We start from the raw sequence: 15,482 nt of genomic DNA on the forward strand, positions 1-15,482 counted from the left end.
AACAACTCCCTGACTTCAGCCCCAAACACAGCTGTACCCAGCAAAACAACCCCCTGACTTCAGTCCCAAACACAGCTGTACCCAGCAAAACAATGGGCTGAAGTCAGTCTCAAACACAACTGAGATATTTGAAACACATTGTCTTGCTTTTTTTTCCATCATCACTAAACACGTTCTAATTCTGTTTCTTATCATAACTTTCTTATGCTGCACTTTTCATCCCTAGACACAACTACAACGGCCCTAACTCCAACCACTGTAGCAGTGGGTTCAGTTTTCGGTTTAACTTTCAGCATCAATGAAACCTTTTTTCCCAGCGCTGGTTGATTCGAAATCGACAGAGTTTTTAGGAAAAGCTAAAAATATCACTGATCAGGTAGGAGGGAAAACTGCTTACAATTAATTTTCTTCTTCTCATTATGAGACATTGAGCCACCTTAAACATTTTATTGACCTTCTTCTTCTTCTTCTTCTTCTCCTAATTATTATTTTAGGTTTCACCATTGTATAGGAAAGACTTCAATTTCATCCGCATGGAGATTATAATGTTTAGGTAAGGAAGAAACATTTGTTGTTTAAGTTTGTTTCGTGAGGAATGAAGGTGTTACGTCCTGAATCTCTGTGGTTGTGTTCTTTCAGGAACGGTTCTATTTTGACGGACAGCGTCTTGGTTTTGGGCGACTTAAATGTCACTACAGCCCAAATGAAAGCCACTTTCCTCAATGGCCTCATGAACTTGACCTTTCCTGTTGATCCAAACTCAGTGAAATTCTACCTGAAGACCTGATCTTATACGATATTTGAATAAAACTTTTTTTTTTATTTTTTTTTTATGAATAAACACACAACACTTTTATTTTTACAATCAGTAAATGTGTAAACTTTATGCCCTCCTGTAAACATTCTGTAAAGCTGAAACTGAGGATGTAATGAGGGGGATGACCTGAACATATCTTCGCATCACAACGGCTCTACGGATTCCTATCTTTCATTTATATGCCGGAAATTCCGTGCTATTTCTGTATTTTTTCCTGAAATGACTAACTGATGAATCTAATAGTCTGCTCCAGAACTTCGCTATGTTCACTATGTGCCATAACGTGTATGAGGAGGTTGAAGCTCAGAAGGTAGCTTGGTTCTGTTGTGTGATAGATGCCACTCCGGATCTAGTGTTTAAAGTTGAAAGCCCAGTAGAAGTTCCTTCTGGTCTTTGCTCGATGTTTTATAGTATTGTGGAAAGTATATTCAGTATGGTAAATTCATATTGACATTTATAACAGATGCTCTTATCCAGAACGACGTACGAAACCAAATCAGGCCAGTGCGAGTTGCTGAACGGTTTTGAAATTTTTTGAGGGTTGAGCTCATCGAAGGTCTTCCTGATCTCTCGTAGTCTTCCAGCAATGTTTTTCGAAACGATTTCTTTCAGCAGCGGCGTTCGTCAAATGTTGCATCACATCAGACGTCTGTATGGTGAATTTGCCCAGTTTCACTCCAGCAAACTCCAGCAGACGTGAAGCTGAAACGATCTGAAGTCAGTTTAATCCTAGTGGTGTTTTTTTTTTTTTTTTTTTTGCAGTGAAGCCTGTATCGTATAAGAGTTCGGGATTTTTTTAAATTTTCCGTTTAGTTTATTAATTTCTTTGTTTTGCCCACCAGATGTCGCTACTGAGTCTCTCTCTACCCTTTACTAATCACGCATTATTCTCAGCTGGTATCAATCTCCCTCTGTCTACTTCCGTTCCTCTGCTAATCAGTGTGGCTGTTTGATTCTTGATTTAATGTGGTTTGGCCTTTATGTTTAGCTTTTATTTAAAGTTCTTTTTGCTTTGCTGTGCTTTTTCTAGAGAAGCAAACTTTTAAAATTGTAGCCTGAGATTTAGATGTTTCAGGGTTTAATTTAGGATTTTCGGCTCTCAGATTCCTTGATATTTGGAGGTAAATCTGACTTTGTGAGAAGAACTTTAATTATCGTAGATCTGCCAGATTGCACTCCAAAATATATATCAGAATGAACTCGCCCCGAAATGACAAATACCTTAGAGGGTAATGAAGTCATGTGTGTAGAAAAAAAATGGATAAATAAGTTTTAGTATAAAATCAGCAGGAGATCAACTACCATCTCTCAATAAAACTGTACATGACTGATTACCATTTAAACAATATTATCCCCCTGAGCATTTGGACCATTGTTAAGATCTTGCAATCAATGCGAATTAAAAGTAGTTAAAACGAGTTCCAATTTAAACTTTTCTACAGTAGATTATAAGTTTCTTCATCGTACTGTAGCCTGAATATCAGAAGGTCCCTTGTGCTGAGTTTATTACACAGTGCTACATGGTAGCAGTCAAAGATTAGCATCAGGTTCTTACAGTTTAAGGGCCGGGCATGGGAAAGGTCTGTGTTTTAGACCAGTGGTCCCCAACCTTTTTTGTGCCATGGACCGGTTTAATGTCAGACAATATTTTCACGGACTGGTCTTTAAGGTGTGGTGGAGAAATACAACCACAAAAACTGGTATTTTCTAAATATAATAATAAACGTGAATCCACTGTGGGGTGTTTTGTTCATTTTGCTCGTTTGGGGGTTTGAATTTAGCGGTAATGTATTATGTGTTAGCGGCCGGAGCCCCTTTAAGAAGGTAGAGGATGGTAGGGGAAATGATGCACCAGCGGATTGAAAAAATCACGCAATGACAAGAAACAGGTCGATGGGCTGAAAACGGCGCAGTGAGAAGAGTAAATATCGATGATGTCACCAAATAGATCGAAAGTAAAGTAGAGTCTGGTTTGAAAACGTAGAATGTAGAAAGAGATTTGTGTAAAAAAAAAATGAATAAGTGAAAGTAAAAAGTGCGGTACTGATACCAGAAAAATCGTCCTGTCTCGGTCCTTAACTTGGTCTTTAACTGCATCATGTCTGGTCCATCCGGTGGGATTTGTTGAGTCTGGCGTATGCTGCAATGATCAAAATGTTCTGTGCGCGTGACACCACCGCAATATTCTGAACCGATCAAATGTCAGTGAGATAATGGACTGTAAATGCTTTAATGCAGGTTCAGACACACCCTTTTTTTGTTTTTCTTTTTTAGCGTGATTGAGAGATAAAAATGGGCTCTTAGGTTATCTTGGTGTTCTTCTGATATCTGTTAATGTACACTGAAAAGATGCGGTGGGAATTATAGATATCATTCAAGTGAGCAGAACTGGTTCCTGTGTGGATTTAATGGGAGAGTTTTATTTATATATATATATATATATATATATATATATATATATATATATATATATATATATATATATATATATATATATATATATATTTATAATGATTGCCGGGTTGTCAGGTCCAGCAAAGTCCTTCATTTCTGGTCTAAACTTTCAGAATCACTGACTTCCTCTTTAATATATTATTAATATTAATATTACATTTGTCCCAATACTCCATTCTCCTCATTTCATAGCGTTTCTCTCACATGAGCCGCCGCTGCACCAAAGAGATTAATTTTACATTTGAGTTTCTTACCAATCAGATTTCACTTATTGCTGTAAGCCCAAAATAATAAAAAATCTATGCTGCTTGAAGCTGTAATTGTAAGACTGTGATTTGGTGACTCTGGAGCCCTCTGGCGGGCGTTCGATAACGGCACCATTTTCGCGTCACAAAGATATTTACGTTTTCTTTCCTGTACAATTTGCAGGAAAACGCACAATTTGCCAATTTGCAGTCATACTGCACAGAAGATAATGTACAAAAAATGCAGGAAACCCCTCGGTCATTTTATAAGGTGAATATCGACGCTTTTTAGAGATGATGTATGCGGGGGTGCAGCTGTGGCTACAGTGAAAGGAGAAGTGTTGAACTGTGTTTATTGGGTTCTTTGCTTTAGTAATGACATTTATTCTGTTTTACTGCACGTCTCTATAATATTGATGTTTTTTTTCTAGTGATGAGATTAAGAGGTGGATTGTTTTTGGAAGGACACCACTGGTCTGGGGGTGAAATACCGCTGATCTAAACATGTTTATTCACAGTACATTTAGTTCGTATAAAAACGTTTGTTTTGACTGGAGGGGTTCTGTATAAAGTTCCTCTGATGGCTGGAGTCCACAGAGCGTTACCATGGACCTGGCCTGAGATTGCAGCTCAAGTCCCAGTGCGCCCTCTGGTGTTCAGAACCTGCATACAGACTCGATAAATACTCGGAAAACCGGAAAAAGCGTGCGGTAGAGTGACGTCACAATATATATTTATTTAAAAAAAAGCATATAATATGTGCAAAATCATAATATAATAAATCATAGATTTAAATGGAGAAATGATGTACAGGAAACCCTAACAAATAAATATTAATAAGTGAAATATATTCAAGCAGGTGTGTAATTGTGTAGGTTTATACACAAAAACACACAAACTAGCCCAAGTGAAGTGCACTGTGAGGTTCAATCCCAATCCCCGTTTAGTGTAAAGGTTAAGTGCACTACATAGGGTGTAATGTAATGCTCAGTTCCTGACTTTGTAATGCACTTGATGGGTAAGGGGAGTGATTTGGGACTGGATCCGTGCTCCCTGGGGCAGCAGTGGGGTGTGTGACACTTTCTTCTTCCAGCCGGGAGAGAAGTACAGGAGACAGGTGAGATGTGTGTGAGATGAGAGTGAATGAAAGTGAGATGAGAGTGAGATGAGTGTGAAATGAGTCCTGAAGCTCCTGTCAGTCTCCTTGCTAGCTCCAGCTTATCTTCATGGTGGTTTCTGGGAGATACCAGGCGGAAGGAAACCTTCTGGTTCTCCTCACTGTAATAACCGCCGAGGTTATTAGTGTATTTCAGAACCCTGCGGTATTTCAGAACCCTGCGGTTCTGTTAGGAGATTTCCTGCTGATTTAATCTCCAGGCTTCTGTTTATCTTCTACGTAAACTAATGCTAATGCTAATGCTAGCAGGTTAGCCGAGTTTGTACACGTAGGCGAAACCCGCAGAATGAAGGCTAGTGATTAGCCGCTAGCTCCATGTTCCACAGGGGACAGGGGATAGGGTCCGGCACTACATCATCCCGCCGTCTAATTCGTTTCTGCCTCCCGCAGTTGCGGTCCGCTGGCGTGAACTGACCTCTGTGCCTGTGTGTTGCTGCGTCGTTTTCAGGAAGCAGTAGGCCTCACTGAAGCCTCGGCCTGCCGTGATGTCGGAGCCCAAAGCGGCCGCTCCGGCGCCCGGAGACACCTACAAGGGCTGGCTGTTCAAGTGGACCAACTACATCAAGGGATACCAGCGGAGGTGGTTCGTCCTGAGTAACGGCCTGCTGTCATATTACAGGTACACACACTGACTAATCTGAGTGTTCAGATCAGACATGGTCTCTAAAGTGTCCCCGAAATCAGACATAGTCTCTAAAGTGTCCCTGAAATCAGACATAGTCTCTAAAGTGTCCCCGAGATCTGATAAGGTTTTCAATGTGTCTCTCGAATCTGACGTGGTCTCTAAAATGTCCTCGAAATCAGACGTAATCTTTGAAGTCAGACTTTAAAATGACTCTGAGATGAGACATGGTCCCCAAAAATCAGACAAGATCTATAAAAAGTTTCTAGAATGTCCCCAAATATTAGACATGGTCTCTAAAATGTCCTTGAAATCAGACAAGCTTTTCAATGTGTCTCTAGAATCAGACGTGGTCTCTAAAATGTCCTCGATATCAGAAGCAATCTATTAAATCTCCCTGAAATCAGACGTGGATTCTAAAATGACCCTGAGATTAGACACGGTCCCCAAAAATCAGACGAGATCTATAAAAAGTTTCTAGAATGTCCCCAAATTTCAGACATGGTTTCTAAAATGTCCTTTAAATCAGACAAGGTTTTAAAGTTTCTCTGAAAGTAGATCTCTGGAACTCTGAATTAGAAATGTCCTCTAAAGTGTCTTTAGAATCAGATGTGGTCTCTCAAATGTCCCAGAAATCCGACAGGGTCTTCCTAATAGACAGAATATTTAGTCATGTGACCTTATACAGCGTCTCGGTCAGTAAGAATCGTTTATCATTTTTGCACTGAGACGACGGTGTCTGTCATCATGACGTCCAACCAAGACGCTGTATAAGGTCACATGACTAAATATTCTGTCTATTAGGAAGACCCCGTCGGATTTCTGGGACATTTGAGAGACCACATCTGATTCTAAAGACACTTTAGAGGACATTTCTAATTCAGAGTTCCAGAGATCTACTGTCATCATGACGTCCAACCTCAGCGCAAACTTACACCAGTACTCAGAGAAGTAAGCGGTTTGGGTCACGTGATGAACACAAAACAGGAAGTGTGTGTGTGTGTGTGTGTGTGTGTGAGAGAGAGAGATGAAGATCTGACCTTCTGACTGCTGTCTGAGCATAATCAGATCCCTGAAGGTCACTGGATCGGATTAGAAGCCACATGACACCTGAAGCTATGTATGAAATCCAAACACTAAATATTTGTAACTCGGCTGAGCGGAGCCACGTAAACACTTCCTATCCCTCATGATGATATTTCTGGCCCAAACATCTCGTATAATCCTCCACTTATCTGTACTCTCACTTCAAGCGAGGAAATAATAGTTTTGAAAAATCTCTAGAAATGTAATTTTAGAATTCAGTAAACAGAAGTAGAGTCTGTACTATTTCAGGAAAGTAAAATCCTGTTGCCCGCTCGGTGACACTTCCACAGCTGATGGGCTTCTCTGAGAAGGTTCCCCTCTCTGTATTCCAGGACGCAGGCGGAGATGGGCCACACGTGTCGTGGCACTATAAATCTGGCCACAGCCAACATCGCGGTGGAGGACTCGTGTAACTTCGTGATCTCAAACGGTGGTGCTCAGACGTATCACCTGAAGGCGAGCTCGGAGGTGGAGAGACAGCGCTGGATCACGGCCCTGGAGCTCGCTAAGGCCAAAGCTGTGCACATGCACGCAGAGTCGGGTAAGTTACGCCCAGTCACGCCTTGTTACGCCCAGTTACACCCATTCAAACCCACTCACACCATGTTACAATCAGTTACGCTCTTCACACCCAGTTACACCGTTGCATCCAGTCACACCCTGTTACAAACAGTCATGCCCAGTTAAACCAATTTAAACCCATTCACATCATGTTACACCTAGTTACAACCAGTTTTAAACCAAATCATACCATGTTCACGCCCAGTTACACCCATTTATGCCCAGTTGTAAAAAATGCACCAGCCCCAGTGAAAATCATTTCATAATGTATATGTGACAAATAAATGCCCTGTTACACACTGTTACAGCCAGTCACGCACCGTTATCCACATTTGCACCGTTACAACCAGTCACGCCCAGTTATCCCCATTTACAGCCAGTCACGCCCTGTTACACACTGTTACAGCCAGTCACGCCCAGTTACACCCTGCTACAGCCAGTCACGCCCAGTTATCCACATTTGCACCGTTACAACCAGTCACGCCAAGTTTTTCCCATTTACAGCCAGTCACGCCCTGTTGCACACTGTCACAGCCAGTCACGCCCAGTTATCCACATTTGCACCGTTACAACCAGTCACGCCCAGTTATCCCCATTTACAGCCAGTCACGCCCTGTTACAGCCAGTCACGCCCAGTTACACCCCGATACACGCTGTTACAGCCAGTCACGCCCAGTTACACCCTGTTACAGCCAGTCACGCCCAGTTACACCCAGTTACAGCCAGTCACGCTCAGTTACACCCAGTTACAGCCAGTCACGCCCAGTCACGCCCAGTTACAGCCAGTCACGCCCAGTTACAGCCAGTCACGCCCAGTCACAGCCAGTCACGCCCAGTCACAGCCAGTCACGCCCAGTCACAGCCAGTCACGCCCAGTTACAGCCTGTTACAGCCAGTCACGTCCAGTTACAGCCTGTTACAGCCAGTCACGCCCAGTTACAGCCAGTCACGCCCAGTTATCCCCAGTTACATTCTGTTACAGCCAGTCACTCCCAGTTATCCTCATTTACACCCTGTTACAACCAGTTTGGTGAGCCATATTCCCATTATTACAGTCAGAACCCACACACATTTTACAGGAATTCACAGTGTTGCACCCTGATCAAAACAACAGAACACCATTACAGGCCTCACACTGCCCCCTGGTGGTAGATTCTCACACACACACACACACACACACACACACACACACACACACACACACACACACACACACATTCCTTACCCTCTCACTCACACATTCCTTACCCTCTCACGTTTAATTTAATTTACTCAGCTGAAGTGCAGGTAGATCAGATGGACACTCAGGTCACCTCCAATGTTGTCGCATGTTCCCTCAGATGACTCCGGGGACGATTGTGCCTCCTCTCCACCGATCGCAGGTCAGGGTGGTGGGGCTCGGAACGCCGAGGTCCAGTCCACGCTCAGAACTCTGGGCAGCAAAGTAGAAGATCTCAGCACGTGCAATGACCTTATCGCCAAACACGGCTCCGCCCTCCAAAGGTCAGCCCCGCCTCTCAGGCAAGTCTCCTTATTTTACTCCACAGTCAGCGTGTAGTGACCATGGTCTCTCTCAGGTCCTTGTCTGAGCTGGAGAGCATTAAACCGGGTGTGGAGACGAGCGATAAAATCCGGCAGGTGACGGAGAGGGCCACGCTGTTCCGCATCACGTCCAACGCCATGATCAACGTAAGGCAGCGTCACACTTACGAGAACATGTTTTAGGTAGAATCTGGATGTTCCATTTCTCCACAAAAAGGTCTAATTATGTCTAATTAGAGTGTGTGTGTGTGTGTGTGTGTAGGCGTGTCGGGACTTTCTGTCTCTGGCTCAGGCCCACAGTAAGCGCTGGCAGAAAGCTCTCCAGTCCGAGCGGGATCAGAGGGTACGTCTGGAGGAGACGCTGGAGCAGCTCGCTAAGCAGCACAACCATCTGGAGAGAGCCTTCAGAGGAGCCACAGTGCTTGCTCCTGCCTCTGGTAACACTGCAGTGGACATCAAAGGTACACACACGCACACACACACACTCTTATATATCATTTTTTTATTTTTTATTTTTTAAACCAGACTTTTACAAATTCATCTTTTTTCCCGGGTTCCCACGCTTCTTAAAAGTAGACGCTGAGGTACATTTAATAGAAAAATGGTGGTTTAAAAAAATAAGGCCATTAATCTGGTGTCCATGAAAGCGTGAGGATCCGTGTTTATCGAGGCGAAATCGTTTTTTCTCCCCTCCAGGCGCCGCTGCAGCGAAGGGTGACGCCAGCGATGACGAGGAGAACGAGTTTTTTGACGCGTGTGAGGAATTTATTACCGTTCCAGCCGACCCTAAATACCACAGGTCTCTATTTACCCCCTACTTCCTGTTCCAGTGTCTCACGATGTGGACTGGACCTAAGTGTCTCTCTCTTTCTCTCTTTCTGTGTCTCTTTCTGTCTCTGTGTGTCTCCCCATGTTCCTCTCAGGAGGTCGGGCAGCAACGTCAGCGGGATCAGCAGTGAGATGGGGATGGACGACGGCACCACGTCGGTGAGACGTTTCGCTCGCGTCCTCGTATTTTTTTTTTTTGCGCTTGTTGTATGAAGTGTGAGTCTCGTTCTATTTTACTATTTAACTCAAAAACGTTCGCTTCCAGCTGGACGAGCATTCGCTCACATCCAACCCGGAGTCTCCTCAGTCCCAGGATTTGGAGCCAGTGAGGAAGAGGAGAAGTCGAATCCCAGACAAACCGAACTACTCACTCAACCTCTGGAGCATCATGAAGAACTGCATCGGCAAAGAGCTCTCCAAAATCCCCATGCCTGTGAGGGAGCTTTCAGATAACCAGTAGCCCTGCAGATACACTTTCTATACGCTGGTCACGTCTGAGCACTAGATACCAAGCAAGCATTCCGGGTATCTTTGCACGAGTAAGAGGTTTGTGTGGGTTTCCTCCCGCAGGTGAACTTTAACGAGCCGATCTCGATGCTGCAGCGTCTGTCCGAGGATCTGGAGTACTCCGAGCTGCTGGACCGAGCCGGCAAGTGTCAGAGCTCCCTGGAGCAGCTGTGCTACGTAGCAGCCTTCACCGTGTCGTCGTACTCCACCACCGTACACCGTACAGGAAAACCCTTCAACCCTCTGCTGGGGGAAACCTTCGAGCTCGACCGCCTGCAGGAGAGTGGATACAGGTCTCTCTGTGAGCAGGTAATGAGACAGAGAGAAACACAGGTCTCTCTGTGAGCGGGGAATGAGACTGAGAGAGAAACACAGGTCTCTATGTGAGCAGGGAATGAGACTGAGAGAGAAACACGGTTCTCTATGTGAGCAGGGAATGAGACTGAGAGAGAAACACGGTTCTCTATGTGAGCAGAGAATGAGACTGAGAGAGAGACACGGGTCTCTCTGTAGCAGGAAATGAGACAGAGAGAAACACGGGTCTCTATGTGAGCAGGGAATAAGACTGAGAGAAACACGGGTCTCTCTGTGAGCAGGGAATGAGACTGAGAGAGAAACACGGGTCTCTCTGTGAGCAGGGAATGAGACTGAGAGAGAAACACAGGTCTCTCTGTGAGCAGGGAATGAGACTGAGAGAGAAACACTGGTCTCTCTGTGAGCAGGGAATGAGACTGAGAGAGAAACACTGGTCTCTCTGTGAGCAGGGAATGAGACTGAGAGAGAAACACTGGTCTCTCTGTGAGCAGGGAATGAGACTGAGAGAGAAACACAGGTCTCTCTGTGAGCAGGGAATGAGACTGAGAGAGAAACACAGGTCTCTCTGTGAGCAGGGAATGAGACTGAGAGAGAAACACGGGTCTCTGTGAGCAGGGAATGAGACTGAGAGAGAAACACTGGTCTCTCTGTGAGCAGGGAATGAGACAGAGAGAAACACGGGTCTCTATGTGAGCAGGGAATGAGACTGAGAGAAAAACCATCATCTATTATTATTATTAATATTTGACAGTACTACACTCTTTAACTGCTGTTTTTTTGCACCTTTCACTGTATTACTGTTTACATGCCGTCTTTTGCACATCTTGACTGCTGCTGTATTTTTGCACTACATTGTGTGCTTATATTCACTCCCGGGTATAGTTTTTACAGTTCACAGTATACAGTAGGTTTACTGGTCGGTGCTGTCTTGGTTTCGTGTCTTGTCTTGTGTTGTCTGTCTGCACTGTTTGCACCAGGTTGCACTCGATGCACTTTGTGTAGCTTGTGTTGTGTTGTAGCTTTATGTTGTTGTTTAGTGTAGCACCAGGGTTCTGGAGGAACGTTGTCTCGTTTTTACTGTGTATAGTAGAAATGACAATTAAAAACCTCTTGAGTTGACTTGATAACACAGGTCTCTGTGAGCAGGAAATGAGACAGGAAGAGATACAGGTCTCTCTGTGAGCAGGTAATGAGACAGGAAGAGATATAGGTCTCTTTGTGAGCAGGTAATGAGAGGAAAATACTTTTTATAGGTAAAACAAGGTGAAACAAATCTATATATAGATGTGTGTGTGTGTGTGTGTGTGTGTGTGTGTGTGTGTGTGTTTTCTCAGGTGAGTCATCATCCTCCCGCTGCAGCTCATCACGTCATCTCTGAGCGAGGCTGGACCCTGCGGCAGGAAATCACTGTGGCCAGCAAGTTCAGGGGCAAATACCTCTCCATTATGCCCCTGGGTACAACACACACACACACACACACACACACACACACACACACACACACACACACACACACAAAATAACATCTGTAACAATAATAATAATAATGATGAATTGTCTCCAGGTTCTATTCACTGTATATTTGAGAAGAGTAATAATCACTACACCTGGAAGAAGGTGACCACCACCGTGCACAACATCATCGTAGGGAAGCTGTGGATCGACCAGGTAAGGTGTTCTCGTGTGTGTGTGTGTGTGTGTGTGTGTGTGTGTGTGTGTGTGTGTGTGTGTGTGTGTGTGTGTGTGTGTGTGTGTGTGTGTGTGTGTGTGAGAATCTACCACCAGGGGGCAGTGTGAGGCCTGTAATGGTGTTCTGTTGTTTTGATCAGGGTGCAACACTGGTATGAAATGACTCAGACTGTACGTCTGGGATCTGCAGGAGTGTAGACGGTCTACAGTCTCTGTTAATGTGTGTGTGTGTAATAACAGGAAATGATCCATGTGTAGGGTTGAGGCTCTGGGCTCATGGTTGCTCATTTAATCTTCTCTCCGTTCCTCTGTGTGTTAGTCAGGAGAGATCGATGTGATAAATCACAGAACAGGAGATCGCTGTCACCTCAAATTCGCACCCTACAGCTACTTCAGCAGAGACGTGGCCAGGAAGGTGAGACTCCAAACACACCTTGTTAATGAACCATTTACTACATCTAGCGTCCACACACACTGTCTCTTCGTCCCCAGGTCACAGGTGTGGTGACTGATAAGGACGGTAAAGCTCACTACGTGCTCTCGGGGACGTGGGATGAAAAGATGGAGTTTTCTCGTGTAATGCAGAGCAGTCGAGGAGGAGAGAACGGGGCGGAGGGACGCCAGAAAACCGTCTACCAAACGCTCAAAGCTCGAGAACTCTGGAAGAAAAATCCTCTACCGTAAGACCCAGTTTCTCTATGTCTCTCTCTCCATCTCTCTTCGTCTCTCATGTCCTGTATTTTGTCTGATGTATTGTGTAGAGATGGAGCAGAGAACATGTACTACTTCTCATCACTGGCACTGACGCTAAACGAGCCTGAGGAAGGCGTGGCTCCGACAGACAGTCGGCGACGCCCCGATCAGAGACTGATGGAACAGGGGTTGTGGGACGAAGCCAACGCTGAGAAACAGAGACTGGAGGAGAAACAGCGCATTGTGAGACGGGAGAGAGAGAGGGAGGCAGCGCAGCAGGCTAATGCTGAAGACAGCGAGGGTAAGACATACGGGGGGGGGGGGGGGGGAGCCACAAGTGAGACAAGGTGAGAGAAAGACACACATTGGAGACTAAGACATGAAGAGTGAGACACATTTGGGAGACCCTGTCAAAGGGAGGCATGGAGAAAGCGTGAGACAAATTGGGTCGTGAGACATGGGGAGAGCATGTGGCACAGAGAAAGAACGAGACACAGAGTGAGACACATTGCAAAATGTGACATGGAGTGAGACACATTGTCTATGCACCTGAGAGTGACATACATTTAAGTAAAGTGAGACACTCAGTGAGAGTGAGACACAGTGACACACAGTGAGAGTAGGACAGCCAGTGATGGTGTGAGACACAGGGTGAGAACGAGACATTGTGAGAGTGAGGCACACAGTGATGCACTGTGAGACACGCACATGGTGAGAGTGAGACACACACGGTGAGAGTGACACAGACAGATTGAGCATATGAGACGCGATAAAAGTGAGACACAGTCAGTCCTCCTAAAGGACACTTTCCCCCCTCGATTAGCATTATTTTTGTATAAATATTTTTTTTTTGTTGTTTTTGTTTTTTTGTCTCCTGTTTCACTCGCCTGTCTGTGTGTCTCTCTCTCTCTCTCTCTGTCTCCCTCAAGCTCTCATTGAGGACTCCATAACTGACTCGCCTCTAAAAAGCAAGTACTTCAACCATCTTTTCTCTGTCCTGATACACACACACACACACACACACGCCATTCTTTCTTCTGTTCACTCATCAATTCATCTCCATCACTCCATGCAGCATTTCTATTGGACGTTGAGGTTTGGTGCAGTACTATTACATTATTGGTGTACTGGATAAGTGGGTAGGTTTATCAGGAGGGTTGTGGGTGGGGTTTATCAGGAGGGTAGTGGGCGGAACCTAATGATAAGCATTTCAAAAGAGCTTACAGGAGAACAGAAAGTCCACGCGGTGGAGTCCGAGCTCAACCAGCTCCTCCTAACAGTGCAGACGATGTGTGATAGTGTGTGTGTTACATTTTCATTCCCCTTCTGCATTCCACATCGTGCACAGCTCACACACACACACACACACACACACACACACACACACACACACACACACACCATTCTAACGAACATCTCGTTAATATTATTGTCGAGTATGAATTAGTTTAAACCCGCCCACTTTTACAGTAACCGACCAATCATGGACTTCCCTTCCACTCATCACCTGGAACATAAATATTGCTCCTGAATTACTTGTAAACACACACACACACACACACACACACACACACACACACACGTAAGTATTCTCCACTCAGTGCCTGTGCATTTTATTTTCTGTTTTTATTAATAATTATTAGTTTAGTGATTCGGTCTCAATCGCAGCAGGTCTGCGGACGTCCACGTGACTCTTTCTCTCTCTTTTTTTTTTTTTAGAGAATGAAATGGAAATGCTGACCGTGTGTGTGTGTGTGTGTGTGTGTGTGTGTGTGTGTGTGTTGAAAGCAGGTGCCCCGCAGGACAACTACAACGCCCTCTGGTTCGAGCAGCAGAAAGATGCGATGACTGGAGAGCCCACTCATATCTACAAGGGGGGGTACTGGGAGGCTAAAGATCTGGGCGAGTGGCACGCCTGCCCCGACATCTTCTGAATCAGCACCCCCGTTTATAAAGTGGACTATTCCAACAAATAAAAAAATTATAATTCATCAGCCCGCTTTCTTTCCTCTCGCTGGAAAAATGCTCACATGGACCCCCCCCCCCCCCACACACACACACACACACACACACACACACAAACACACTCCCCCAACAACACGAAGAGGAAGTACCAAGTCTCTCTGCCCAATCCCTGTGTGATTTTATTTTTTTTTCCCTGTTTACTTCCTCTTTCCTCTCTCTCTCTCTCCGTCAGTGTTAACGTAAGGAATGGACATGTCTTCCACAGGGGCGTGGCCTTCCCTGTACCCTGGCTGATTCCAGACCAAATGCTCTGACGTACATTAAACGACTCGAGGATAATGAAGGACGTGGTGTTTGGGAGGTTTTACCGGATAAAAACCTCGCCGCCGCTGTTCCCCCCCAACCCCCACCCACCCCGAGCGCCATGGAAACGCTACTGCACTACAGCGTGTAGCACACGTACACAACGACTAGTGCCTGTGTGGTGTCACATACACACTCCCTTCACTGTCACACTAATAAGCACATGTCTCTCTTTTTCTGTGTGTGTGTGTATGTGTGTGTGTGTGTGTGTGTGTGTGTGTGTGTGTGTGTGTGTGTGTGTGTGTGTGTGTGTGTGTGTGGTTGGTTGGTTGGTTGATCGGGGGATTATAAATAATTTTTTTTTCAAGTGTACTTACATAAGAACAAAAATCAAACCGAATAAATAAATGTGTGTGTGTGTGTGTGTGTGTGTGTGTGTGTGTGTGTGTGTGTGTGTGTGTGTGTGTGTGTGTGTGTGTGTGTGTGTGTGTGTGTGTGTGTGTGTGTGTGTGTGTGTGTGTGTGTGGTTGGTGCTGAGGCTTTTGAAGGGAAACACTGCGCTTTTCCACCGTTTCTGGTTTTTCTTTTCAGTCACTTTTTTTTCTTTTGTTTTTTTTTTCTCAAAAAAATTGCAGTAGAATTGAAATGATTTGTTCAATTGATTTTAATTTTAGTTTT

The 15,482-nt window shown here is 44.8% G+C and overlaps 1 protein-coding gene across 12 annotated transcripts; it reads left to right on the forward strand.

Moving 5' to 3' along the window:
• The first annotated feature begins 4,502 nt into the window (after positions 1-4,502).
• Positions 4,503-15,217, forward strand: osbp (oxysterol binding protein). Of its 12 annotated transcripts, none has more exons than XM_083533206.1 (17): positions 4,503-4,633; positions 5,142-5,312; positions 6,734-6,942; positions 8,303-8,465; positions 8,540-8,651; positions 8,767-8,965; positions 9,201-9,303; positions 9,428-9,491; positions 9,598-9,765; positions 9,903-10,148; positions 11,489-11,609; positions 11,719-11,822; positions 12,163-12,258; positions 12,336-12,523; positions 12,605-12,837; positions 13,466-13,504; positions 14,328-15,017. In XM_083533206.1, the coding sequence occupies exons 2-17, from the start codon at positions 5,179-5,181 to the stop codon at positions 14,468-14,470; spliced, it is 2,322 nt and encodes a 773-aa protein (XP_083389332.1). In that variant the 5' UTR covers positions 4,503-4,633; positions 5,142-5,178; the 3' UTR covers positions 14,471-15,017. The 12 variants fall into 12 exon arrangements, with proteins under 12 accessions (XP_083389332.1, XP_083389334.1, XP_083389339.1 ...); XM_083533208.1 differs by having other exon boundaries at positions 9,431-9,491; positions 14,328-15,000; XM_083533202.1 differs by having other exon boundaries at positions 4,507-4,633; positions 5,084-5,312; positions 14,328-15,217.
• Positions 15,218-15,482: the final 265 nt, after the last annotated feature.

Source organism: Silurus aristotelis (genome assembly GCF_946808225.1).
Source record: "Silurus aristotelis genome assembly, chromosome: 27".
Classification (NCBI taxonomy): Eukaryota; Metazoa; Chordata; class Actinopteri; order Siluriformes; family Siluridae; genus Silurus; species Silurus aristotelis.